Below are 25,099 nucleotides of genomic sequence, written 5' to 3' on the forward strand. Positions count from 1 at the left end.
AGCCGAAGCCTTCACCCTGGCACAGATACCACCCCACACTATGCAGAAACGCTTCCAGAGAGGCTCTTGCAGGGCATGGAGCCAGGCAGCTTTTAACGGGCACCCTGCTAAGGAGAACCAGGCAACAGCAGGCTCTCCACTAAGCCGATCAAAGACCTCCTTGAAGAGAAAACCAACTCACAAATGTCCCATCACCGGCACTTTCAGGTTCAGGGGTGCTGCACCTTTGGATGCAGAAGTCTTTGGATGAAAACCAGAGTTTTCACCCGCACGTGAAACCAGCACCATGGACGCTAAGCCCATTGAGTGCACCTCACAGGTTCATGCTAAATGTGAGTCTGTGCACAGACGGGACCACTCAGGGTGCCCAGGCACACTTTTGCATCACAAAGGGCTAGTGCCTCATGTCCAAGACGCACAGGGGAAAAGAAATAATAGAAGGGGGGAGACGAAGTAGTCCCCGGCGAGGCAAGGAATGGGTTACAACCCAGTGGGCTGGCAGAGCAGACCCAGGATCTGACAGCCACCCTCAGGTGAGGACACATGGCACACCAGCCAGTTGCCACCTCCTCAGCAGCCAAGCACTTCTCGCAAGCCCCAAGCACCTGTGTGCATGGCAGCACCTTCTCCCAAGGCCCGGCTACCAACGCACTGCTGCACAGCAGAGGCAGCCCCCAGCATCCACCCGGCTCCTACTCACTGGCCTCCCTTTGCTGGCAGGCTTTTTGGAGCTGCTCTGGCTGCCTGGTTGTCTCCTCTTTCCCTGCTGCTGCTGTTCTTGGCCCTCAAGCTGCTGGAGGCGGCGTCGCTCTTTCTCAAGAGCCTCCAGTCCTTCAATCCTCTTCTCGATCACGGTGAGATGCCTGTCAAGAGAAAGGCAGGCATCTGAGAAGGAGCCGCTCTGTCCGTCTTGCACAGGCCATTTTCTGCTCAGCCACTCCTGTCATCCTGCTACGTGTTGTGCTGCTCCAGCAGTCCCTGCAGCAGCTTACAGCTGCCTGTCCAAGGCTCCAAACACAGACCCCGCCGATGGGTTTGCAGCCAGCACAGGCTCCTTCCACCTCTGGGCTTCGTGTGTTTACTGGAACGTGAGGCTCCAGGACTTTGATCGGGGATCATGGGCTCCCTTCAAGAGCAAGCGTTACTTGGCCTTTTCTTACCTCTGCCTTTTCTTTGCAGCTGGCAAACTCCTCCTTTGCTCCTGCAGCAACCACTCTCGCAGGCAAGAAACATCAGTCCGTCCTGGCAGTTTGGAGGTACCCTCTAATTTGGCCAGGTCTTCCCAAAGCTTTTTCTGAAAGGTGACACCAAGTTGTGGCTTGCTGTTGCCTGGATGAGCACTCCTGCCCGCGTGTGCTAAGGCATCCCACAGGCCCAGGGCAGCGCTCTGCTCCAGCCACGCAAGGAGGGCAGAAGAGGCCCTCGGGGCTCTGCATGCCTGCATGTGACTTTCCTGCCTGCGCCCTGCACTAGCTCAGCCCGCTGCAGAGCCCAGCCCGGCAGCACAGCCCTCACCTCTCCTGCACTGACCGCCTCCCCAAGGTGCCACAAGTAAAGCCCCAGCCCTCGGCACCGTGCCGCTGAGCGGCATCCACAAACACTCCGCTTTGCTCTACCTCCTCTCGCATGAACATCTTCTCTGCCTCCAGCTTGAGTGTGGTCAGATACTGCCTGTAATCATTGAACTCCTTCAGAGTGCAAACCACCTATGGAGAGATGAGGGGAGACATCCCTCAAGAATTTGCCAGCCAGCTATGCAGACTGCCTTCCCCAAAACAGCCCAAACCCAGCAGGAGGGGAGATGCTCCTCTGCTCACCCTTCCCTCCCCTTCCCGGTGGCAGGGCCCCTGACTCTTCCACCACGCCATGGCTGAGCGGTGCTCCTAGCCGCAGCGCCAGGCCTCGCACCGGCTGCCTCAACACTCAGGCAGTGCAAGGCGACCTGAGGAGAGCCGGAGTGGGACTTGCCAGAGGGATGCTGGCGCTGCTTCTGCTCCCAGGGAAACGAGCCCCACAGCCCTGTGCTCCCCACCAGCAACAGGCAGCTGCAGCAAGCGCTCTGGGAAGCCTGCTTGAGGAGGGCTGCTTTTATCAGCCCCATGTCCAGACCTACTTTGTTGTCACTGGTGATGTAACCCTCTCCCTTCAGCCTCTGCAGGTTGTCCTGGCGCTGGTGGTAGGCCCGCAGGTGCGGGTCATGCAGGCTCTTGTATTCTGTGCTCAGCAGGCGGCAGTACGGATCTCCCAGATTGAAATAACCAGAGGGCTGGTGAAGCTGTAGGAGAGATTTTCCAGAGTGTAAAGGAGGCAGGAGACCACAGCTAAAAGGTGCCAGGCGGTGCTTGTGAAAAGGTAAAGGTCACTTGGAGACCAGCGCTCTGCTCCATCCTTCTGAATGCACGGAGAGCGCCACAGCCAGACTGCGGGGGCCAGGCTGGGCTGGGCTGGGGGAAAGACCTGGACACACTGCAGACAGGGCCCGGGCCACGCACTTTCACAGTGCCAGAAACCGGTCCAGAGAACCCACAAGTCCTCCTCTTCATCACCACACCAGGGAGTCAGGAGCTTCCCTCTACTCTCCAGTGCTGCCACGTGGAGGGGCTACAGCACTCGCTGTCGAGCAGGTGGCCACAAGGACTTCTTGGAATGGTGGGGACACCATCAAAGAGGAGAGCTTTTCTACCCCTTTCTACTTACTTTACCTTTTCCCCCAGCCTTGTCCTGTAGAAGACAGGCCTGGAGCTAGGCGACACGGGGATCTTGACCCCAAGTGGGAGGTTCAGCAGCCTAGTAGCTCCTTCTGCCAGTGGCTGTCTCCTGTTGCCGAGCTAGAAAGAGGGAGACGCGGGCACTGAGGCACTATCTCCGTAAGCCTGCTGCACAGCGCTCGCAAGGTTCTTGGAAGACTCCAACCACGGGGAGCGCCAAGAGCAGCCCAGTCAAAAGCTGCTCTCTGCTTCCTTGCCCCCCTCCCCACAGCTCCCATCCCTTCCGCAACCCATGTCTGTGTCCTTTTGCAGCAACCCCTCCCGCCTGCTTAGCCGTAAGCCGCGCTGGGCAGAGAGGCAAGGCTGCCTACAGACCCTCCCTGCTTCCACCCAGCTTTCGATCCTTGTCAGCTCCCCAGGCACTTCCTGAGCCCCTGGGGCAGGCCTGCATGTTCCAGGCTCCCAGGCTGAGCCCTCCCCATCGGCTCGTTGCTCACCTCTCCCCTCTTCCTCAGTGCACTCAGCTGTGCATCTACATTTTGTGCACCACCAGAGAGACGGTGCTCCATGGCTTCTTCCAAGAGCTCTCCTGGAGCTCTGATCCTGCGCTGGCACCCCTTGCTCCAGAGGCACTCAACTGTGGCCACCACGGCCGGTCTCCCAGCAAGATGCTATATAGAACAAGCGCACATTGTTGCATCATCATGTTGTCATGACACCACATTCTGTACACCTGCATCCTGGGAGGACCCCACGCCAGAGCAGGATGCCTGAAGGAGGCTGTGACCCCACGGGAAGTCCACGCTGGAGCAGGTTTCTGACAAGACCTGCATACCCGTGGAGAGGGGAGCCCATGCTGGAGCAGGTTTGCTGGCAGGACTTGTGACCCCACAAGGGACCCCCACTGGAGCTGGGGAAGGGTGTGAGGGGTCCTCCCCCTGAGAAAGAAGCAGCAGCATAAACAACATGTGATGAACTGACCACAGCTGCCCTTCTCCCTCCCCCGGCAGGAGGAGACAGGGAAATCGGGAGTAAAGTTAAGCCCAAGAGAAGTGAGGGCTGGCAGGAAGGTGTTTCAGATTTGGGTTTATTTCTCATTATCCTGCTCTGATTTGAGTGGTAATAAATTTAACTAATTTCCCCAAGCTGAGTCTGTTTTGCCCACGATAGTACCTGCTGCGTGATCGCTCCATCCTTATCTCGACTCATGAGCCATGGAGCACCTCCAGCCCAGAATGCGGCCCCAACAGCGTCCCCTTCCACAGGCTTCTTCCTGTGTCTTCTGTGGCCCCTCCTGCATCTGCCTCCCCATGGGTACCCCCTGCTGTGCACCCCCACATGTCTCCCCCCACCTCCTGCCCCAGCAGCTCCACACAGGCCAGAGCAGCAGAGCCGGGCCCTCCTCTGACTGGTCACAGCACCCGTGCCACGAGCTCTCTGTTTTGCTGATTGACTGCATACCAAGCACAAATGAATTCCAAGTCAACTATAAGAATGAAGGCCATTTATTAGATTACAGTGTAATACAGGAAAATAGCATGCAGTATGATAAAAGGAAACAGTACTGGTTCCGATGCACAATATGATAGAAGAGCAACAGGAGCGAAGCATCAAATCGTTACTGCAAAGCATGACAGAGACTAAGAGAAGGATACATCACCAATTACCACCTGAACGTCATCCAGGCCCACCCTTCAGCTGGGAACCCCCTTGCAGCCGGCGCCACGAGTCTCTCGGGAACTGGGAAAATTTCTACGTGGTGTGTCCACCCATCCGTGAGGCTTCTCACCCGGGCCTGCAGCTTGCCCGCCTTTATACTCGGCAAAAACCAAAAATACCTTACATGTCTAGCGTATGTATGTCAATTTCTAAGTTTAGGCTAAGTGCAGGCACACACTATCTCATGCTGCATAAGGTTCACACACGCCGGGGCATCGCCCAGACGCCCAAGCGCGGTGGAGTGACCACCATGACACAGCTGCGCACAGTATCAATTGTCCGGATGGCGCTGCTCACATCTTGCTTGTTCAGGGGCTCAGGACAAACACCACCTGCTCCTTACAGTTGTCCTGGAGCTCCCCGAGTTCACTGCCCAAGTGAAGCCGTGCCTAGTTAAAGACAAAGACTTTTTCATAAATATATTTTACAGTATTTCTTAGTGTAATAATATCATCTTAAACCTTAGCTTTTAAAAAGTTTTTTTTTGAAAGAAAATGGGGAACAGCTGATGAGTCAGTGTGTTCCTTCACCTCGGTTTGCTTTCCTCTTCCTCCCAAGACCCACATCCAGACAAGTCCCTAGCAGTCAAGCTTGAAAAAAATCTGGTTTCTCTCACAGCAACAGTGTGATTAGAACTGTAGCACTCTTCTTCCTTCCAGACTTCAACCATCAGCATCATGCATCTCCACCCCACTGGCCCTGCAGCAATTACTCACCGATATTTTAATATTTCCTCTGCCAGCTGAAGTAAAGCTGATGTTCCACACTCTTCTGTGAAAGCAGAAGGACCTGAATAGAAGGCACTTGAAGAAGTTAAAAAACAGAGTGGGGGTGGCCCTGGACCAGCTGTGGGTGCTGAGCAGTGGGAAGGAGGCAGCGCAGGAAGAATGAGAAGAGGAGGGAGGCAGTGGCAATGACAGGACCTCCATCATCCTTGCCGTGCCCAGTGGCTCCTCCGTTTCCACTTTTGGGTGAGCATGGTGCCACATCCCACGGCCGGGCAGGAGAGGTTCCCAGCCATGCCCACACCATCCCATGAATGGCCTCTGCCCCCCATGCAGAGCATGGGCAGGGGGCAGGATGCACGCCAGCAGGGAGGGAGGGAGGGGCAGATGTTTCCATGTCTTGCACCCACTGGTCCCCTTTTGGTTTCCAGAAGGGAAGGGCTAAAGCAGCTGCTCAGGCAGGACGGAGCAAGCCAGGGCTTGGGAAATGTCTCTGTCCCACCCCATGGGGCTTTGTCCTGCCCCTGTGCCCTTCCCCATGGGGCAGGGCCGTGCAGGCACCTGCGTCTGCCCAGGGCTGGGGGTCAGTGGGGCCTGATGCTGTGTCTCCTCTGCCTGCAGCTCCCGGGTGCTGAAGGAGCTGTGGGTGGGCACGCTGCTGGGGTAACTGGGGGGATGCTCCAGGCACAGCAGGGGGAACCCAGCCCCGCAGCTGGGCACAGGTGCCCCTGTGGCTGCAGGCAGCTCTCGGGCAGAGCTGCCTGACAAGAGAGAAGAGGTGACTTGGGGCTCACCCAGCTCTCTTCCTCTCCCTTCCCACTGCACAGGCCACCAGAAGGAGCCAAGGGAGCCCGGGTGACCTGTCTCCCATCAATCAAGCTCCTGGAGGAGCTGAGCTGCCACTGCCATGAGTGTCTCTCTGCTCTGGGCTCTGTCCCCAAGCACTGCTCCTCCAGCCGAGCAGCAGAGGTGTCACTTCTTCCCCTCCTTCTCTCCCGCCCCGTGGAGGACAGTGCGCGCCAGGAGCCTGGAGAGGCTGACGGAGGCACAGGCAGAGTTGAGAATGGCTGCCTTGCACCTGCCTCTGGCTGCGCTGTAGATGTGCAGTGAGTGGTATAACCCTGCTTTGTTTGGAGGGAAGGAGGGTCCCAAGGTGCCACTCAGGGAGCAGACAGGGCTGGGGAGCCACCAGGAGTTGTAGAGGACAATGAGGAGTGAAGTTGAGCCTGGGAAGAAGGGAGGGGTCGGGGGAAGGTGTTTTAAGATTTAGGGTTCTTTTCTCATGACCCTACTGGGATTGGGCTGGCTATCCATTCAGGTAATTTCCCTGTGCCAAGTCTGTTTTACCTGTGATGGTAATGGGTGCACGATCTCTCCCTTGTCCTTCTCTTGTCCCGCAAGTCTTTTGTTGCCTTTCCTCTCCCCTGTCCAGCTGAGGGGGAGAGTGATAGAGATGTGCTGGCAGGCACCTGGCGTTACACTGGGGTGAAGCCAGCACCGACTCAAAGGCTGCAGACCCAGGCAGAGAGGCTGGGTAACAAGAGGAGGCTGCTGTCCTGAGGGAGAGGTCCCCACACCCCGGGACAGGCCACCCACACCCCAGGCACAGGCACTCGGCACCCACAAAGCAGAGCAGGCAGCCCGAGGAAAGGCTGCCAGGCCAGGGGAACAGCAGTGCCAATGGGTATCTTTATCGACAATGTAGACGAGGGGATCGAGTGCACCCTCAGCAAGTTTGCGGACGACACCAAGCTGGGCCAGGGGATGTTGATCTGCCTAAGGGTAGGAAGGCTCTTCAGAGGGACCTGGACAGGAGATCAGTGGGCCAAGGCCAATTGTATGACGTTCAACACAGAGAATGCCGAGTCCTGCCCTTGGGTCACAACAACCTCCTCCCACAATGTTACATACAGGCTTGGGAAAGCTGCCTGGACAAAAAGGACCTGGGGGTGCTGGGGGACAGCTGGCTGACCGTGAGCCAGCAGTGAGCCCAGGTGGTCAAGAAGGCCAGCAGCATCCCAGTGTGTGTCGAAAAAGTGTGGCCAGCAGGACCAGGGCAGTGATTGTCTTCCTGTACTCGGCACTGCCAAGGCCGCACCTCAAGCGCTGTGTTCCGTTTTGAGCCACTCACTACAGGGAAGGCACTGAGGTGCTGGAGCGTGCCCGAAGACGGGCAGTGAAGCTGGTGAATGGTCTCGAGCACAAGTCTGATGGGGAGTGGCTGAGGGAGCTGGCGGTGTTTAGCCTGCAGAAGAGGAGGCTGAGGGGGGACCTTCAGACTCTCTACAGCTACCTAAAAGGAGGCTGCAGGCCGGTGGGGGTTGGTTTGGTCTCTTCTCCCAGGTAACAAGCAATAGGACAAGAGGAAATGGCCTCAAGGTATGCCAGGGGAGGTTTAGATTGGATGTTAGGAAAAATGTCCTCACTGACTGGTTGGTCAAGCATTGGAACAGGCTGCACAGGGAGGTGGTGGAAACACCATCCCTGGAGGTGTTTAAAAACCCACCTAGATGTAGTGCTTAGGGCCATGCTTGAGTGATGGACTTGGCAGACCATCAAGTTAATGGTTAGACTTGGTGATCTCAAAGGTCTTTTCCTGGCGGGCATGCCGGGGCGTCTGAGCAAGGGGCTCTGGGATACACCGGAGGTCAAAGAGGGGCCTGGAGGCACCCCGAGAGCACCCAGGTGCCCACGGCTGAACCAGCCCCATGCCCCTCCCAGAGGGCTCCGGGCCCCTCCCTCCCGGGCCAGTGGGTCACAGTGAGGTCTTTGTGACCTCACCTGGTGACACCACACTGCAGTGCCTGTACTCACCACGGCCGTGGCCCCAGCCCACAGTTTCCATCAGGACAGCGACGGGACAGGGCAGGAGCACGGAGCGGGCGAGGAGCCCCCAAGCACAGCCCACGTCTCTCCCTGCTGCACCCAGCAGCCCCACGGCGCCCAGGCGTCTCGCCAAAGCTTCCCTTTTCCCCACACCTACCCCTTTCCTCTGTCCTGCAGGATGATGAGGAGATCCCCCAGATTCCCCAGTGTAGCCTGGGAGAAGGATGGGGCTCCCCAGGAGAGCAGGTCTCCACCAGAGCCCCACGAGGTGTGCATGGTCCAGCCACTGGTGACTGGTGAGTGAGGGGCCCTCTCGGTCTGGGCAGGGCTGAGGCCAGCGAGCGCCCCATGCTCAATGCCACGATAATCTTTCCGTGGCACACTGGCAGCAGGGGTCCCATGGCTCGGGGACACGATGCTGCCTGGGTGACAGGGCTGCTCAGCGCTGGAAGTGGCCCCAGCACAGCCTGTCCCAAGGAGGGAGAGAGCAGAGGGGGGGACCCAGCTCCTGGCCTGGGGCACAGGCAGCCAGAGGCAGCGGTGCTGTGGGATGGGGACCTCTCCTGCCCGTCTGCAAGCCAGTTCCTCAGCCCTGGGCACCGGGGCTTTCCCCACCGCACCGTGCCCCAGCATCACAGCCCATTTGCCAGGCACCCTCCAGCCCTGACACACACGGGATGACTGGGCCAGGGGAGTGGGCACGGGCTGGACGCAGGGCACATCTTCCTCTGCTCTCCTGCCACCCGGAGCCTCTCTACAGCCCTCCCTGCTCTCCCCCTTTATTAGATGCCAGCTGGTTGCCTGTGTACACACAGGAGAAGCAAAATGTGGACTTCATCCAAGCCTTTGCCAACAGCCCAGAAAAGGTAACCACGGCCCTTCCGAATGTGGCTGTGCCAGCCTCGGCAGACAGGGGCTCTGCTGCCGGGCTGGGCAGAGCTGCTTCTGCCAGCTCTCCTGCACCCCCAGTGCTGTGGTGCTGCTGTCCCTGTGTCCCCCCTCTCACACTCCCCGTTTCTCACTCCGTCCCCCCACTGCCAGGAGGAGGGCCAGAAGATGAAGTTTCTTGAGAGCATCTGCAGCCTGTGCAGAACCGCCAGGCACCATGGCTTGTCACAGGGCCTGGATATCTTCTGCCACGGATACGAGCTGGCAGAGAAGGTCAAGGTGAGGGGACACCCGGTGGCTCTAGGGAAGGGGGCAAGGACCCCCGGCACTGGCACCCTGTGAGGACAATGCTTGGCCACTGCAAGGGGCTGGTGGTGCTGGGTGCTGGCAGCTGCCAGGTCCCATCTCGGTTGTGCTCTGTAGGAGCTGGTGGAACAAGAGCCCAGGGACCAGCTGCGCACAGCAGTGCGGCAACTCGCCATGCTTGCCATCGCCGAATTGAGGTACCTACCCATCCCTGCTGGGGACCCCTTCCTCAGAGGCCTGTGTGCACCCACGCGAGGCCTCGAGGCGCTGCTCGCAGCATCGGTGTCCAACTGGCCCCTCTCTCTCTTTGCAGCTCAGTGCAGACGGTGCTGGAGGGCAAAGAGAAAAGCAGTCTACATGCCTGCTGCTTGAGTGTCTTGGGGCTTCCTCCAGCAGAGGAAATGGAGGGACTGGACACTTCCCTCTACGTCAGGGTACGTGCTGGGTACTTCAGGGACCTGCAGGAGCGCCCGGTCCCTCTGGGCTGCTCCCTGATAACCCTGTGCTGCCATACAACCAGAGATCTGAGGCAGGGCAGGCTCTCGCTTTTGCTTTCCCACCCTCGTCCCTTTGTGCCCTTCCCGTGGGCCTGGCCCCATCCAATGCCGCAGGTTGCTCTGTCCGCAGCACACTGTCTGCCCCTGGGTCTCTCCCGGAAACTGCGAGGCCGTGTGGGACTCCTGCGGCGGCTCTGGGAGTTCAGATCAGTCTCCTGGGGGCGGAGGAACAGTAGAATCACTGCCACAACTCTTTGTCCTCTCTGCAGACCCTGAATGCCATGGACACCATGCTGGAGACAATGGTGCTCAGCTCTCCTGCCTCCAGAGTCAGCAAGGAGAACTTGCAGAGTATCTTTCAGGTCTGGCATGGGCCAAGAGTGGGCTTCACAGGGGCCATTCCTCACCCTGGAGGGAAGGGGGTGCCCACTCCTGAGTGGGTGGTCCCCACACCAGCGCCATGCAGAGAGACAGCATGGCAGGGAGGGTGCGCACCTGCCTTGGGTAACTGGGGGCTACCCACCAGGCTCTTCTGCAGCACAGCGGCTGCAGTGGGTGGCATCTGCCTTCCTGCCTGGCCACAAGGCAGGCTCGGGGCATTTGTCCAAAGCCTGTGAAGGACCCTAGGGGCAGGAACGCCACTACAGGCTTTGCCCCAGATCAGAGGAAGCATTGATGGACTGTGCAAGTCCAGCCCTGGAGCTGAGCAGCGCCGCTTCTGCTGGAGCGCCTCTGCCCCCAAGGCACACCAGCAGCTTTTCTCTTCCAAGGTGCTGTTGGCTTTCACCAGCTCTGAGAGACCAGCTGTGCTTGAGAGGACTGTGGGCAGGATTAGGATGCTGAGCCATTTGCTGGCCAGCTATTCCTCACTGGAGGTATGGAAGGACCAGGTACTCTCCAGCCAGGCCACCTCCCATTCCCTGCACGCCGGCACAGCTGGCAGCTTTGAGGCACCTGCAAGGCAAGCCTGGGCACAGGTCTGGGTGCTCTGCCAGCCTCTGTGCTGAAGTGGGGGTCTTGGTGCCTCTGTTTCCCATGGGCTTCTCTCCCCAGCCCCCTCTTTGCCAGGAGCCAGCTTTGCCCCCAGTCCTGTGTTGGACGGGACTGCCCAAGGGACATGGTGGGAGCCCAGGCCTGGCAGCTCTCCCTGTGCGGGGCTGCCACCCAGCTAGCTGCTTTGGGAGCTGCGGCCAGCATGGTCCTGCAAAGCTCTGGCACACCTGGGTCCAGCCCTGGCCACGCTCTTGGGGCCGGGGCTCTGGCCCCAGGCGCCTGCCCTCAGCCCTTCTGCTCTTCTGCCTCCCTCACCCAGGCTGCTCAAAATGAGGACAGACGTGCCTCCTGCAGAGAGATCCTCATCCCAGTCCTCGGGCAGCTGCTTGGACGTCTCCTCCTGCTCGTGTCATCTGGGGAAGAAAAGACCAGCCGTGTGGCTTTGGATGCTCTTTTCTCCCTTTTCCTATTCACCCGCCAGCAAAAAGGTAAGAGAAGCAGTGGTGGGCTGCCTCCCCCGCCCCTGCACAACGACATCAATCGAGCTGTCTGCTTGTCTTCCTGCGTGTTGTGGCGGGCCCTTCCTGTGCTTGCTGGAGGCACCACCATGTCACCAGCACCACCTCTCCCCTGCTCCTGACCCACGCTGTGTCCCACACAGCTGATCGTCCCGTGGAGCTGAGCTGCTCCTTCGCTCAGGAGGCAGCCCCACTCCTCATCCCCTCTCCCTTGAAGAGCTTGTACCACTGCCCCACAGCACTCCATCCATGCGAGCCATACCCCACGTCACTGTTATTCCAACCACAGTTTAACTGTGGGACTGCATGCAGAGCTCTAGGTCCTTGGAGTTGACCAGGCCAGGAGCATTGGCATAAATACACGGGAGGCAGGTCACCCTTTCATTTACATCTCTCTCCACCACCTCCTCCTTTCACTGTGGGTCATCACCTCCCTTCTCAGCCATTCCTAGATCAAAGCTCTTCTCAGGAGCTGGTAAGCTTGCTGGCAAAGCAGCTGGGTCTCACGCACTCTCCTGTGTTTGCCCTGCTCTTTAGGCACGACACTGTCAGAGGAGAATGCACAGCTGCCAGCGGCTTGGGAAGCTGAGACCACCTCCTTGTGCTGTTCACCCACCACCAGAGACCTTGCCATGGTAAGGAGATGCCCCCTTGCCTTGCCTGTGGCATCAGCAGGGCTCTCGTGTGAGAAGGCATCCAAAATCAGCGGGGCTGGCGTGGCCTCCCTGTCCCTGCTCTCAGCAGGGTTTCTTCTGTCCCCAAGCAGGGACAACGCGAGGGCTGCACTCCAGTGCCCAAGCAGCATTTTCCGCCTGGCCAACAGCAGGCCCCTGTTCTCTGTAGGGCCAGCACACTGTGCCCCAGAGCCCAAGCCTCCTCCCTCACCCTGGGGGCCCTCTCTTCTCATCCTCCCCCATGCAGTGACTGCAGCCTCTGCTACCAGCACTGCTGTGCATCTCTCACCAGGGCTGCTCGCACTGTCCAGCTTAGCAGCACCATCAGGGCACTCAACGTGACATTCTTCACTCCCTTCCTTCCTGCCATAGGCCTTTGCAAAATACCTTCAACCATCTGAGAGGACAGACATCGTCCTCACAGTCATTGATACCCTGAGAGAATTAAATGCCAAGAAAAAGCCGCTGGGCAGCAGTGTGATGGACGTGGTCATGGCAGACCCTCACGTCTGGCTGACAGATGTAAGTGGCCTGTGGCTGGATGACCCTGTCCTTCAGCCCTGGCAGGCCTTGTTCCTCCCTCCATCCCTGCCTCCGGCCCAAAGCCAGGTGTCTCAGGCACCTGAAGCCACCTTAAAGCAGGAGAGGGACGGCAAGGGCAGCTGGGGCAATGGCTGCCCTCCAGTGGCAGCACCACCCTCACTTGTGTCCCCTCCAGGTGCCAAAGATCATGAGCTGCATCTATGAAAACTGGGAATACATGACCATGGAGTCAGGCCAGCGTAGCATGGAGTCACTGCTGCTCCTGATGGCTAACCAGTGCCCTGGGGACGTTGTCACCACGCTGCTGAAGATCGCTCCACGAGGAGACAGGTACCGGCCCTGACAGCCAGGAGGGCTTGCTCCTAGTGGTGACAGGGACCCGGAGACTCTCTGGCTGCCAGACCCAAGGAGTACCGCAGGACACCCCCGAGGAGCGGGGCTTTCCCCCGTCCCAGCACCCATTCCAGCCCTGGTGGGCTGGCCGCGTTCCCAGCACCAAAGCCAGCCCAGAGCCTCGCCACCACCCTCTGTCCCACCCCATGGGGAGCACAGCACCTCAGCCCTCTCCTGCCTGCCCAGGGAGGAGGGTCTGCGTTACGCGGGGCTGGCCCAGGCCACAGTGCTGGGGATGGAGTCGCCCTGCTGACAGAGCGCTCTGGCTTGCAGCACTGCCCTGGCACTGTGGGAGGTGATGCTCTCCACGGCCCAGACCTTGGAGAAGGTTCTGAAGGAGCTGTTCATCAAACTCCAGGACCGGCAAAACAGGCTCTTCTACACATACCAGGAGGACACCTGTTTCGTTCGCTTGGCTGTGAGTTACCAGAAGAAGCCCCAGTGCTCTTGTCCTCAGCTGCTGATGGGAACAGCTGCGCGGTGTGGGGAGTCATGCTGGATCTTCTGGTCACTCACCGCTGGCTTTCTTTCAGCTGCTGACCTGCACTGATTTGGAGGATGAGGAATTCTCTCCAATGTACAAAGTCTTGAGGTTTCTGAGGAATCCAAGCCCAGCAATGCTCTCATTGGTGCTCAGGAGCCTCATGACGCTGTCAGAGAGAGCTGAGATGGTGAGCAGGGCATCATCAAAGGGAGCCATATTGGCAGCCAGGGGCTGGGGCAGCAGATAAGCTGGTGGATTGGCCTTGGCTGGGAGTCAGGAGGTTGGGTGACTGCTCCAAAGGCCCTCCTGGCCATGGTGAGGCCTGGTGGCTGCCTGGGGAGCTTTCCGGGCATAGTCCTTTTCAGGAAACAGAAACTCTGTCTTTCATGCAGGCAAGAAAAATGGAGGTCTTCATGCCAGACATGATGAAGGTCCTGGAGGACGGCAACACAAATATCAAGATGAAGTCCCTGGTGGTCTCGCGAAACGTCATAGGTCACCTGAAGAAGACAAAGGCCAGCCCCATCGCTGTCCAGCTGATGGAGAAGCTCCTGCCCCTCTTTGCTGCGGTAAGGCTGATGGGGGAGCCCAAGCCTCGTGGCCAGGCGCTGGTCGGGGACAGCTACCTACAAGGACGCAGGTCCTACTCTGCTTCTCTCTACCAGGGCTTCAGCGAGCTGAGAGAGCTCTCCATCAGCCTCTTCAGAGACCTAATGAAGACTGTGGTGAGGAAGAACGAGAGGCAGATGAAGACAAAAGTGGAAATGGGCTTGCTCCCTCTCATCTTTCACACGAGCGACCAAATCCACAGCGTGGCCAAGGTACAGATTCCAAAGCTAAGCAGTGATGTAGGGATGAAAACCTGAGATGTTTGGGCCAGGGTACCTCCCAGCTTCCTAAGGGCAGGATGACCCCAGGAAGAAAGGAAAAGGCAGGGAGATGCCAGGTCTCCTTCCCCAGGCCGTGGTGCCATCTCCCAGTTTCTGCTGTTCTGCAGGCCGCCAGGGAAGCCCTCCTCGCTGCAGCAGAGCTCCTCAAGTGGAAAAAGCTCAAACACCTGCTGCAGAGCCATCAGACATGGAGGATTGCAGAGTGCTTGGTGAGGACAACCCCTGGACGAGGGCTGCCCCACGGGTCTGCCCTGTGCGCTCTGCAGCTGTGCCTCACCTGCCCTGCTGCAGCCCGCAGCCCACAGCCTGGAGCTGCATCCTTGTTCCCTGTCCTCGAGAAGAGAGCCCCAAGGGCTCTTCTCCACACCCCTCTCCCCGCACCCAGCGGGAGGGAGGGCTCTGGGCAGCGGCGGGGGCTGGCAGGCGGGAGTGCTCCGGCCAGCTGGGGAGGCTGTGTGACACCCCATACCCTTGTGCTCTCTCCAGCTACAGCGGGACAGGCGCAGGACCGAACAGTACTTGAATCAGAGCCTGCCATACCTGGAGGATGCTCAGGCCACCTTGCGAACAACGGCCGTCAGGTTCATCGGTGAGCCACAGCCCCCAGGGTCCCGCTTTTGGCAGCCCAGCCCCAGTCCCGCCGCTGCACCGGCAGCAAGGAGCAGCCCTGTGGCTGCCAGAGCCTCGGCTGCCCCGTGCAGGGCCTTGGCCTCTCTCTCCCACCCTTGACCATGCAGGTGGGCTCGGTGGCTGCCTTGCTCAGTCCCACCCGCCTCAGCTACTGCTCTTCCCTGGGGTCAGCCTGGTGAGGGGGAGGAGGGCGTGCAGCCCAGCCAGCTGAGCTGGGGGCTGTGCTGCTGGGAGCACGCTGGGGAGTGGGGGGTCTGATGAAGCTCTGTCCCTAGGGCTTGCTGGGCAGCTCCTGAGGGACCAAAGGGAGGAGAAGCTGGCTGAGATCTGCAGCAGTAAGTAGGGAGCGTGGGCTGGAGGGGATGCCCGGTGGTTTTCACAGACACGGCAGTTCATCTCTGCTCCGTTTCTTTCCATCACAGCCCTTCAGGCCTTGGAGGAAGACAATGAACCCTCCATCTGCTCCCTGGCAGCTCAGACCACCTCCATCCTGAGCACTCCAAGGGTGCGGCAAACGTCACGATGCACCCTGCGATCACTGTGCTGCTGGTGCTGCTAAGCCAGGCAGAGGTGCAGCTCTTCTCCAGAGAATGGCTGCGATTCAATAAAGCTGGAAGAAGAAGCCTGAACCCAGGGTGTCTTTCCCATGTGGAACTGACAGGCAGCGAGGAGAGGGCATGGGATGGGTGGTCCCAGCTCTGACCTCCCTGTAGTTCTCCGGGCACCCCAGCGACACCACAGTATCTGCTTTTACTGCACTGCCACGTCCCTGCACCATGATGCACTCAGGAAGGTTTCCATGCAGAGTACAGAGGCGCTAAGGGGGCCAGAGGGACCCTGCAGGGCTCCCTGAGGGACTGTGGGACAAACAGAGTGCCTGGGTCACCATGACTGCCTCGGGAGGGCTCCCAAGGTCTGGCTAGTCGAGCAACAGAAGGCTCTGGGGCATTACAGACACCTATGGAGGAGTGCCGCGGGGACTCGAGTGGAATGGTCAAGTCTAGGGACCAGGCCCCCAGTCCAGCGGGCTTTCTTTGAGTGCTTGAGGCTCTGCAGAGGGGTCTGGGGTGCAAGGAAGGGCTCAGGATCTGGGTGGACTAGCGCGAGCCTGAGACAGCTCCAGGGCAAAGACAGCTCCAGCGCACCCTGGGGCAGAGGGTGCCCAGGGCCAGGTGGCCTCCACAGCCATCAGGGACCTGGCAACAGGCATTGTGATGCGTGGGGGGAGGGAGCGTGGCATGGGCTTGTTGTGCTCATCATCTCCCTGCCCCTTTGCAGTGCCTTGATGTTGCAGCTAGCCCAGGCACCGCCCCCCACCAGCACAGGGACCCTTGCACAGCACTCCAACTAACATCACTGGCACAAGCTGCCCAGAGAGGCTCTGGAAACATTGCAGCACCACCTGCACATGATTTTGTGCAACCTGCTCTAGCACAGCCTGCTTTTGCAGGGCGTTGGACTAGATAATCTCCAGACGTTCCATCCAACAACGACCACTGTGTGATTCTGGGACTCGTGGCACTTTGGCTGAGGAAGAAGAGGTCAGGATCCTCAGGCCACCCGACACCTGACTGCCTTCCCAGTGCCTGTCCAAGAAACCTGCCAGTCCTCACTAACAGAAGTTGGACCTGCACACGTGGGCTTGCACATGTGCATGAGCACTGCAGGGCAACAGCCTTCTCTCTCTTCCCCATCCTCCACTGCAGGGCGAGCGCAGATGTTCTGTGGAGGGAGCACCAGTCCCCACGGGCCCTGCTGCCCTCCCTGTCATGCACTGGCCGTTCTACCCCGGGCTCCCTCTACTGTGTCCCACACCACTGGCCTGGTGTGATGGCAGAGCCAGTGGCACTACCCGGCTCTGCACCTTCCTGGTCCATCAGGGCAACCTGGGTGCCAGTGGGGAAGCTGGGAATCGCCCTTGGCCAGGGCCTCTCCCTGGAGCTGCCAGAGGAGGAATTCCTTGTGGATGGCAGGGATGCCAAAGCATGAGGAGTTCCCCATTGGATGGCAGGGACAGTGCGTAGAGCCCCATCGATGTGCAGCCACCCCCAGCAGCCCCTCAGCCATGGCCATGGTCACACAGAACCTCACCGAGGAGCTCATCCATATCGTCCAGGGCACCCTCATAGTGACCAGGCAGTACCAAAAGTTTCTGCAAGTAATGATGGCCAAGTGGCAAGAGGCGGTCTGTAGTGGGACACACACCACACACACCACCACCCCACAGTTGTCTCCCTCCCCCCCGCCAGGAAAGAGGAGCAGCAGGAAAGAGGATCAGCTCTATCCAGGGCTGCTGGAGCCCAGAGGGTGGCCCCAGGTCCTTCGAGTGGAGCTGCTGGGGGCAGATGCGCACATGGAGAAGATGGCAGATGGGGACAAAGACCAAGGGCAGGACACGGTGCCAAGCAGAAGCAGCCCTATGCAGATGGGCAGAAGGAGCCCAATGGGGATGAGGAAGAGGAGCCCCATGACACCAGACAGAATCAGCTCCATGGGCCTGGGCAGCACCATCCACGTGGGGCCAGGCAGGAGCACCCCAGCAGAGCCCAGGCCCCAGCACCATGTCCCCATGGGCAGGGCACATGGGCAGGCGGCCTCAGGACCGTGCTGGGCAGGACTGTGCCTGCAGGACGGCTGCTCCCAGCTGTGGGGCTGCCCAAAGGCTTGGTGGAGATGCCACTGCCAGCACCACTGTGTCTGTTTCTGCAAGCCCCCGTGGTGGCAGCGCTGCTCCCACAAGAGCAGTGGGTTCCCCTGCCAGTGAGCAGCTGGTGAGGTGCAGGGCTGGGACCCCCCTGGGCTGCCCCCTCATCTGAAATGTTAAATCTTTCCTCTATCCATGGATCTATCTGTGGAGCTCATCCATCCATCCCTCAGCTGGGGCTGCATCACCCTCAGTGCCTGAACCCAGTGGGGATGGTCTGGCATTGGGCACTGCTGGCACCCACAGAATGGGGGGTGGGGGTGTCTGGTACCACAGTGGGTGTGCTGGCATGTGGGGACCCAGCTGGTCTAGAGAAAAGGGCCAGCATGAACCTCATCAGGTCCAACAAGTGCCAACTCCGGCCCCTGGGGATGAACAAGCCCAGGCCCCGGCACAGGCGGGGGCCACCTTGCTGGAAAGCAGCTTGGCAGAGAAGGTCCTGGCGGGCCCCTCAATGAGCTGCCTGCTGGGCAGGGGATCTGTGCCCCTTGCAAAGGGGGGATCCAGTATGTATTGAGACCCCACGGTGAATCCATACACCACAAATAGAAAGGCATATTATCCCCAGGTTGGCATATTCAAATGGATAATAAACGGGGTATGGGCTTGGTGCCTTAAACATTTTAGTCCAAACTAGATAATAGAGTTGAAACATGGGAATAAATCCCCCACCCCATCAGAACACTCCACTCAGGAATTGTTCGTGAGCGATTTGTTGTGAATCGTGGAATAGAACCATGGCATACCCCAGACTTGAGAACCCTTATTCCAGGCATGTGTCCTTGTTTGGGTATCCAGGCACCAGGCTTTAAACTGCATAACACGTTTGCAAACACGTCTGCAGATCCCACCTCTTATGCAAAAACTACCAATCAAGGAAACACATTGCAATATGCAGTTTTGCTTACCCACAAAACAAAATGAAATTTTGCGTGAGAAGGAAAAAAACCAAGCTACGACCCATCAACACGCTCCACCGTTCAATATCCAGCCCCTCAGGGTCCTTTCTGAGCATGTTCGGATGGGAAGATGTACTTTGTACTACCTACTTCCTCAAAATTATTTACATATGCATAAGGCACTTGCATATGTCACTTCGATCCTGGGGGCCTTTCTTGGGCTCTTTAGAGATCGTTGGTGGTCAACAACTTGGTGAACTTCAGCTGAACTTTCCTGGGGCACCTGCACTCTACTTGTTGTTACAGAACTTCATTTATTCTCCGTGCTGTATGGTCTTGAAGGCAACACACCATTACCCCACTTCGCTCGTCTATTGCTATAGCCCAGGTGCCTCAGAAAGCTTGCCGCCCCTTACTGAGCTTATTCAATAGGTCGAGTTAATCATTGCTCTAGTTGCAGCCTCTCCGAGTGATTCTTTATAACTTAATCCCATCAGCGAGGAGAAGCGTCCAGCTGTGCCACTGAAGGCAGCAGCCTCGAGTCACCAGGCTGCTCCCTACAGGAAGCAATCCCGACTGCCTGGATCTCGCCGCTGAGAGGCTGTATTTAAAAAATGAAGTGTTTTCCAGCAAGGGAAACAAGGCTTGAGCACTCATACTCCGGCTGGTGACTCTCCCAGGCAGCTGCATATTCCCAGTCCCTCAGCAGGGCAGGTGTAGCCAGAGCCCTGTCGGAGTCAGCAGCAAAACACGCTAGCCCTATTCCTGCAGGAACTACAAACGCCGGGGCGGCTCCGGGGCCTCTTTCCCTCCTTAGCTCTCGGCTCACCCCCAGGGCTGCCCCGGTCGGGCCTGACTCCAGCTGCCCCAGGGCCTGCACTCCAGGGGGTTGGAGCCTCCCCACAGAACCCCCGGGCAGCCAGCAGGCAGCAGACACCCCTGTGCCAGCCCAAGAGCATCCCTCATCCCACGGCCGGCCACAGGTCCCCTCCGCCGGGCCACAGGCCCAGCACAGGCTGTGCCTGCCCAGCCCAACATGGCTGCCAGGAGGCTGAGGGTGGGCAATGGCAGCTCCCAGCATGCCCTGGGAACAAAATGGCTGCCAGCAGCCCTGCGCCTACAGCTCCCAGCATGCCCCGGGAACACCATGGCCATGGGGCAGCCCTGGGCCTACAGCTCCCAGCATGCCCTGGGAACAACCTGGCCATGGGGCAGCCCCGGGCCTACAGCTCCCAGCATGCCCTGGGAACAACATGGCCATGGGGCAGCTCCGGGCCTACAGCTCCCAGCATGCCCTGGGAACAACCCAGCCATGGGGCAGCCCTGGGCCTACAGCTCCCAGCATGCCCTGGGAACAACATGGCCATGGGGTAGCCCTGGGCCTACAGCTCCCAGCATGCCCTGGGAACAACCTGGCCATGGGGCAGCCCAAAGCCTACAGCTCCCAGCATGCCCTGGGAACAACATGGCTGCCAGCAGCCTTGGGCCTACAGCTCCCAGCATGCCCTGGGAACAACATGGCTGCCAGCAGCCCCGGGCCTACAGCTCCCAGCATGCCCTGGGAACAACCTGGCCATGGGGCAGCTCCGGGCCTACAGCTCCCAGCATGCCCTGGGAACAACCCAGCCATGGGGCAGCCCTGGGCCTACAGCTCCCAGCATGCCCTGGGAACAACATGGCCATGGGGTAGCCCTGGGCCTACAGCTCCCAGCATGCCCTGGGAACAACCTGGCCATGGGGCAGCCCAAAGCCTACAGCTCCCAGCATGCCCTGGGAACAACATGGCTGCCAGCAGCCTTGGGCCTACAGCTCCCAGCATGCCCTGGGAACAACATGGCTGCCAGCAGCCCTGGGCCTACAGCTCCCAGCATGCCCCGGGAACAACCTGGCCATGGGGCAGCCCCGGGCCTACAGCTCCCAGCATGCCCAGGGAACAACCTGGCCATGGGGCAGCCCCGGGCCTACAGCTCCCAGCATGCCCTGGGAACAACATGGCCATGGGGTAGCCCTGGGCCTACAGCTCCCAGCATGCCCCGGGAACAACATGGCCATGGGGCAGCTCCGGGCCTACAGCTCCCAGCATGCCCTGGGAACAACCCAGCCATGGGGCAGCCCTGGGCCTACAGCTCCCAGCATGCCCTGGGAACAACCTGGCCATGGGGCAGCCCTGGGCCTACAGCTCCCAGCATGCCCTGGGAACAACATGGCCATGGGGTAACCCTGGGCCTACAGCTCCCAGCATGCCCTGGGAACAACATGGCCATGGGGTAGCCCTGGGCCTACAGCTCCCAGCATGCCCTGGGAACAACCTGGCCATGGGGCAGCCCCGGGCCTACAGATCCCAGCATGCCCTGGGAACAACATGGCCATGGGACAGCCCCGGGCCTACAGCTCCCAGCATGCCCTGGGAACAACATGGCCATGGGGCAGCCCTGCGCCTACAGCTCCCAGCATGCCCTGGGAACAACCTGGCTATGGGGCAGCCCCGAGCCTACAGCTCCCAGCATGCCCTGGGAACAACCTGGCCATGGGGCAGCCCCGGGCCTACAGCTCCCAGCATGCCCTGGGAACAACCTGGCCATGGGGCAGCCCAAAGCCTACAGCTCCCAGCATGCCCTGGGAACAACATGGCTGCCAGCAGCCTTGGGCCTACAGCTCCCAGCATGCCCTGGGAACAACATGGCTGCCAGCAGCCCTGGGCCTACAGCTCCCAGCATGCCCCGGGAACAACCTGGCCATGGGGCAGCCCCGGGCCTACAGCTCCCAGCATGCCCAGGGAACAACCTGGCCATGGGGCAGCCCCGGGCCTACAGCTCCCAGCATGCCCTGGGAACAACCTGGCCATGGGGCAGCCCCGGGCCTACAGCTCCCAGCATGCCCCGGGAACACCATGGCCATGGGGCAGCCCCGGGCCTACAGCTCCCAGCATGCCCTGGGAACAACCTGGCCATGGGGCAGCCCCGGGCCTACAGATCCCAGCATGCCCTGGGAACAACATGGCCATGGGGTAGCCCTGGGCCTACAGCTCCCAGCATGCCCTGGGAACAACCTGGCCATGGGGCAGCCCCGGGCCTACAGCTCCCAGCATGCCCTGGGAACAACATGGCTGCCAGCAGCCCTGGGCCTACAGCTCCCAGCATGCCCTGGGAACAACATGGCCATGGGGCAGCCCTGCGCCTACAGCTCCCAGCATGCCCTGGGAACAACCTGGCTATGGGGCAGCCCCGAGCCTACAGCTCCCAGCATGCCCTGGGAACAACCCAGCCATGGGGCAGCCCCGGGCCTACAGCTCCCAGCATGCCCTGGGAACAACCTGGCTATGGGGCAGCCCTGAGCCTACAGCTCCCAGCATGCCCTGGGAACAACCCAGCCATGGGGCAGCCCCGGGCCTACAGCTCCCAGCATGCCCTGGGAACAACCTGGCCATGGGGCAGCCCAAAGCCTACAGCTCCCAGCATGCCCTGGGAACAACATGGCTGCCAGCAGCCTTGGGCCTACAGCTCCCAGCATGCCCCGGGAACAACCTGGCCATGGGGCAGCCCCGGGCCTACAGCTCCCAGCATGCCCTGGGAACAACATGGCCATGGGGTAGCCCTGGGCCTACAGCTCCCAGCATGCCCTGGGAACAACCTGGCCATGGGGCAGCCCCGGGCCTACAGCTCCCAGCATGCCCTGGGAACAACCTGGCCATGGGGCAGCCCCGGGCCTACAGCTCCCAGCATGCCCTGGGAACAACATGGCCATGGGGTAGCCCCGGGCCTACAGCTCCCAGCATGCCCTGGGAACAACATGGCCATGGGGTAGCCCTGGGCCTACAGCTCCCAGCATGCCCCGGGAACAACATGGCCATGGGGCAGCTCCGGGCCTACAGCTCCCAGCATGCCCTGGGAACAACCCAGCCATGGGGCAGCCCTGGGCCTACAGCTCCCAGCATGCCCTGGGAACAACCTGGCCATGGGGCAGCCCTGGGCCTACAGCTCCCAGCATGCCCCGGGAACAACCTGGCCATGGGGCAGCCCCGGGCCTACAGCTCCCAGCATGCCCAGGGAACAACCTGGCCATGGGGCAGCCCCGGGCCTACAGCTCCCAGCATGCCCTGGGAACAACCTGGCTATGGGGCAGCCCCGAGCCTACAGCTCCCAGCATGCCCTGGGAACAACCCAGCCATGGGGCAGCCCCGGGCCTACAGCTCCCAGCATGCCCTGGGAACAACCTGGCCATGGGGCAGCCCAAAGCCTACAGCTCCCAGCATGCCCTGGGAACAACATGGCTGCCAGCAGCCTTGGGCCTACAGCTCCCAGCATGCCCCGGGAACAACCTGGCCATGGGGCAGCCCCGGGCCTACAGCTCCCAGCATGCCCTGGGAACAACATGGCCATGGGGTAGCCCTGGGCCTACAGCTCCCAGCATGCCCTGGGAACAACCTGGCCATGGGGCAGCCCCGGGCCTACAGCTCCCAGCATGCCCTGGGAACAACATGGCCATGGGGTAGCCCTGGGCCTACAGCTCCCAGCATGCCCTGGGAACAACCTGGCCATGGGGCAGCCCAAAGCCTACAGCTCCCAGCATGCCCTGGGAACAACATGGCTGCCAGCAGCCTTGGGCCTACAGCTCCCAGCATGCCCTGGGAACAACATGGCTGCCAGCAGCCCTGGGCCTACAGCTCCCAGCATGCCCCGGGAACAACCCAGCCATGGGGCAGCCCCGGGCCTACAGCTCCCAGCATGCCCAGGGAACAACCTGGCCATGGGGCAGCCCCGGGCCTACAGCTCCCAGCATGCCCTGGGAACAACCTGGCCATGGGGCAGCCCCGGGCCTACAGCTCCCAGCATGCCCTGGGAACAACCTGGCCATGGGGCAGCCCAAAGCCTACAGCTCCCAGCATGCCCTGGGAACAACATGGCTGCCAGCAGCCTTGGGCCTACAGCTCCCAGCATGCCCTGGGAACAACATGGCTGCCAGCAGCCCTGCGCCTACAGCTCCCAGCATGCCCTGGGAACAACATGGCTGCCAGCAGCCCTGGGCCTACAGCTCCCAGCATGCCCTGGGAACACCATGGCGATGGGGCAGCCCCGGGCCTACAGCTCCCAGCATGCCCTGGGAACAACCTGGCCATGGGGCAGCCCAAGGCCTACAGCTCCCAGCATGCCCTGGGAACAACATGGCTGCCAGCAGCCCTGGGCCTACAGCTCCCAGCATGCCCTGGGAACACCATGGCGATGGGGCAGCCCCGGGCCTACAGCTCCCAGCATGCCCTGGGAACAACCTGGCCATGGGGCAGCCCCGGGCCTACAGCTCCCAGCATGCCCTGGGAACAACCTGGCCATGGGGCAGCCCCGGGCCTACAGCTCCCAGCATGCCCTGGGAACAACCTGGCCATGGGGCAGCCCCAGGCCTACAGCTCCCAGCATGCCCCGGGGCATGCCTTCTCCCAGCAGGCCATGGGACATCCGTGCCCTGCAGTGGGGCCCTGGGGGACACCAGCCCCCAGCCCCGGCCCTGCAGGCCCTATGGCCACTGCCCGGGGCTGCCCAAGCACAGATCCTGGCCCTGGAGCCCCCGTGGGGCAGGGACGAGGGGGAGAGAGGCACGAGCGACAGGGAGACGTGGGTCAAGGCGGAGGGGTGGCCGGAGAGGGACAGGAGGGGGCCAGAGGGGCAGGGGGAGCGGGAGGGGCTGGGCAGGGATGGAGAAAGGACAGGCACTGGGGAGGAGCAGGCAGAGGGTTGGAGCGGGACAGAGACAGAGGGGCAGGGGGGTGCCGCAGGGAATACAGGATCAGCAGCAGGAGAGAGGGACAGGGAGAGGAGTGGAGGGGTGGGAAGGGCAGCAGAGGCACAGGCCAGCACAGACAGGGTGAGGGACCAGGATGAGCAGGCTGTGGCTTTGGCAGTGGGTGGCAAAGCTGCTTCTGTGGTGTGCCTGCTCTCGTGAAAGGAGCTCCTGCACCAGCCTGAGGGCAAAAGAAGAGGAGCAAGGAGCGAGGTGTCGCAGTCCTTAGTTTGCAGGTTTAATGTATCGTCCCTGTTCAGAAAACATAGCGTGTATGTGTGTCGGTGGTGCCGGCAGATTTTTATTCTTTATAGCAATTTCTTTAAATACCGGACTTCATGCAGAAGGTTCACATGGTGCTGTGCTTCTAGTAAACAGAATTGCTTTTATGCATGCTGCAGTCTGGAGGTGGCAAGTGCCAGGTTAGAGATGAAGATGGAAATGAAAGCAAGTGACGCACATGCAGTGGTGATCCTGCCACAAGCATGCTGTGTATTGACCTGGGAGAACGCTGCAGGGACTCTCAGAAGTCAAGGTTTTCAGTGCTGTTTCTGTATTTAATACCCAAGGGATGGTTTCCCTCTGCGTGTGTTTCTGTGCAGGCATGTGCATGGAACATAGGTGTGTCCCTGTGCCATAAGTGGGACTGATGGCAGCTTTTCATTTCATTCCAACTCAAAAGTAAAGAAAGACCGTACCTGCAAAAGAATTCAAACAGCCGTCTTTGTTTCCCAAAGCGAGCATAGAAGTGTGAGGGAGCGGTTTACAGGTTCAGAACTTCAGCCAGCTCTGGATGGTAAACCCTCAGGAGAGGAAAGAGAAGCCCCACTTTTTTAACTACAGCTCTGCTTCCCTTAATGTGTCTTCTTGTTAGATTGTGTCAGCAATCAGATTAAAAGCACATGATTCAATTGTGCTTGTTTATGAAGA

The 25,099-nt window shown here is 60.1% G+C and overlaps 3 protein-coding genes across 4 annotated transcripts; 2 read left to right on the forward strand and 1 right to left on the reverse strand.

The window, feature by feature from the left end:
* Nucleotides 1-203: 203 nt before the first annotated feature.
* Nucleotides 204-2,356, reverse strand: FSIP2 (fibrous sheath interacting protein 2; the record flags this gene model as incomplete). The annotated part of the gene is made up of 3 exons (XM_080411452.1): nucleotides 204-1,706; nucleotides 1,759-1,765; nucleotides 1,818-2,356. Coding segments are annotated over 3 exons (741 nt in total), but the record flags the coding sequence as incomplete, so codon positions are not given.
* Nucleotides 2,357-6,162: 3,806 nt separating this feature from the next.
* LOC308057322 (uncharacterized protein) lies at nucleotides 6,163-12,480 on the forward strand (the record flags this gene model as incomplete). Its single annotated transcript, XM_080411453.1, has 11 exons — nucleotides 6,163-8,274; nucleotides 8,765-8,844; nucleotides 9,020-9,145; nucleotides 9,290-9,369; nucleotides 9,486-9,606; nucleotides 9,939-10,031; nucleotides 10,440-10,544; nucleotides 10,982-11,150; nucleotides 11,718-12,019; nucleotides 12,227-12,376; nucleotides 12,460-12,480. Exons 1-11 carry the CDS (start codon nucleotides 8,157-8,159, stop codon nucleotides 12,478-12,480), a joined length of 1,365 nt encoding a protein of 454 aa, XP_080267579.1. The 5' UTR covers nucleotides 6,163-8,156.
* LOC308057333 (uncharacterized protein) lies at nucleotides 12,031-15,412 on the forward strand. 2 transcript variants are annotated; one of them, XR_013925223.1, is made up of 7 exons: nucleotides 12,031-12,727; nucleotides 13,064-13,208; nucleotides 13,324-13,461; nucleotides 13,667-13,843; nucleotides 13,940-14,095; nucleotides 14,272-15,129; nucleotides 15,217-15,412. XR_013925223.1 is itself a non-coding variant. In XM_080411463.1 (6 exons), the coding sequence occupies exons 1-6, from the start codon at nucleotides 12,525-12,527 to the stop codon at nucleotides 14,755-14,757; spliced, it is 1,305 nt and encodes a 434-aa protein (XP_080267589.1). In that variant the 5' UTR covers nucleotides 12,031-12,524; the 3' UTR covers nucleotides 14,758-15,412. The 2 variants fall into 2 exon arrangements, 1 of the variants encoding a protein (XP_080267589.1); XM_080411463.1 differs by having other exon boundaries at nucleotides 14,272-15,412.
* Nucleotides 15,413-25,099: the final 9,687 nt, after the last annotated feature.

This window comes from Falco punctatus (assembly GCF_963210335.1).
Source record: "Falco punctatus genome assembly, contig: scaffold_71, whole genome shotgun sequence".
NCBI classification, from domain to species: domain Eukaryota; kingdom Metazoa; phylum Chordata; class Aves; order Falconiformes; family Falconidae; genus Falco; species Falco punctatus.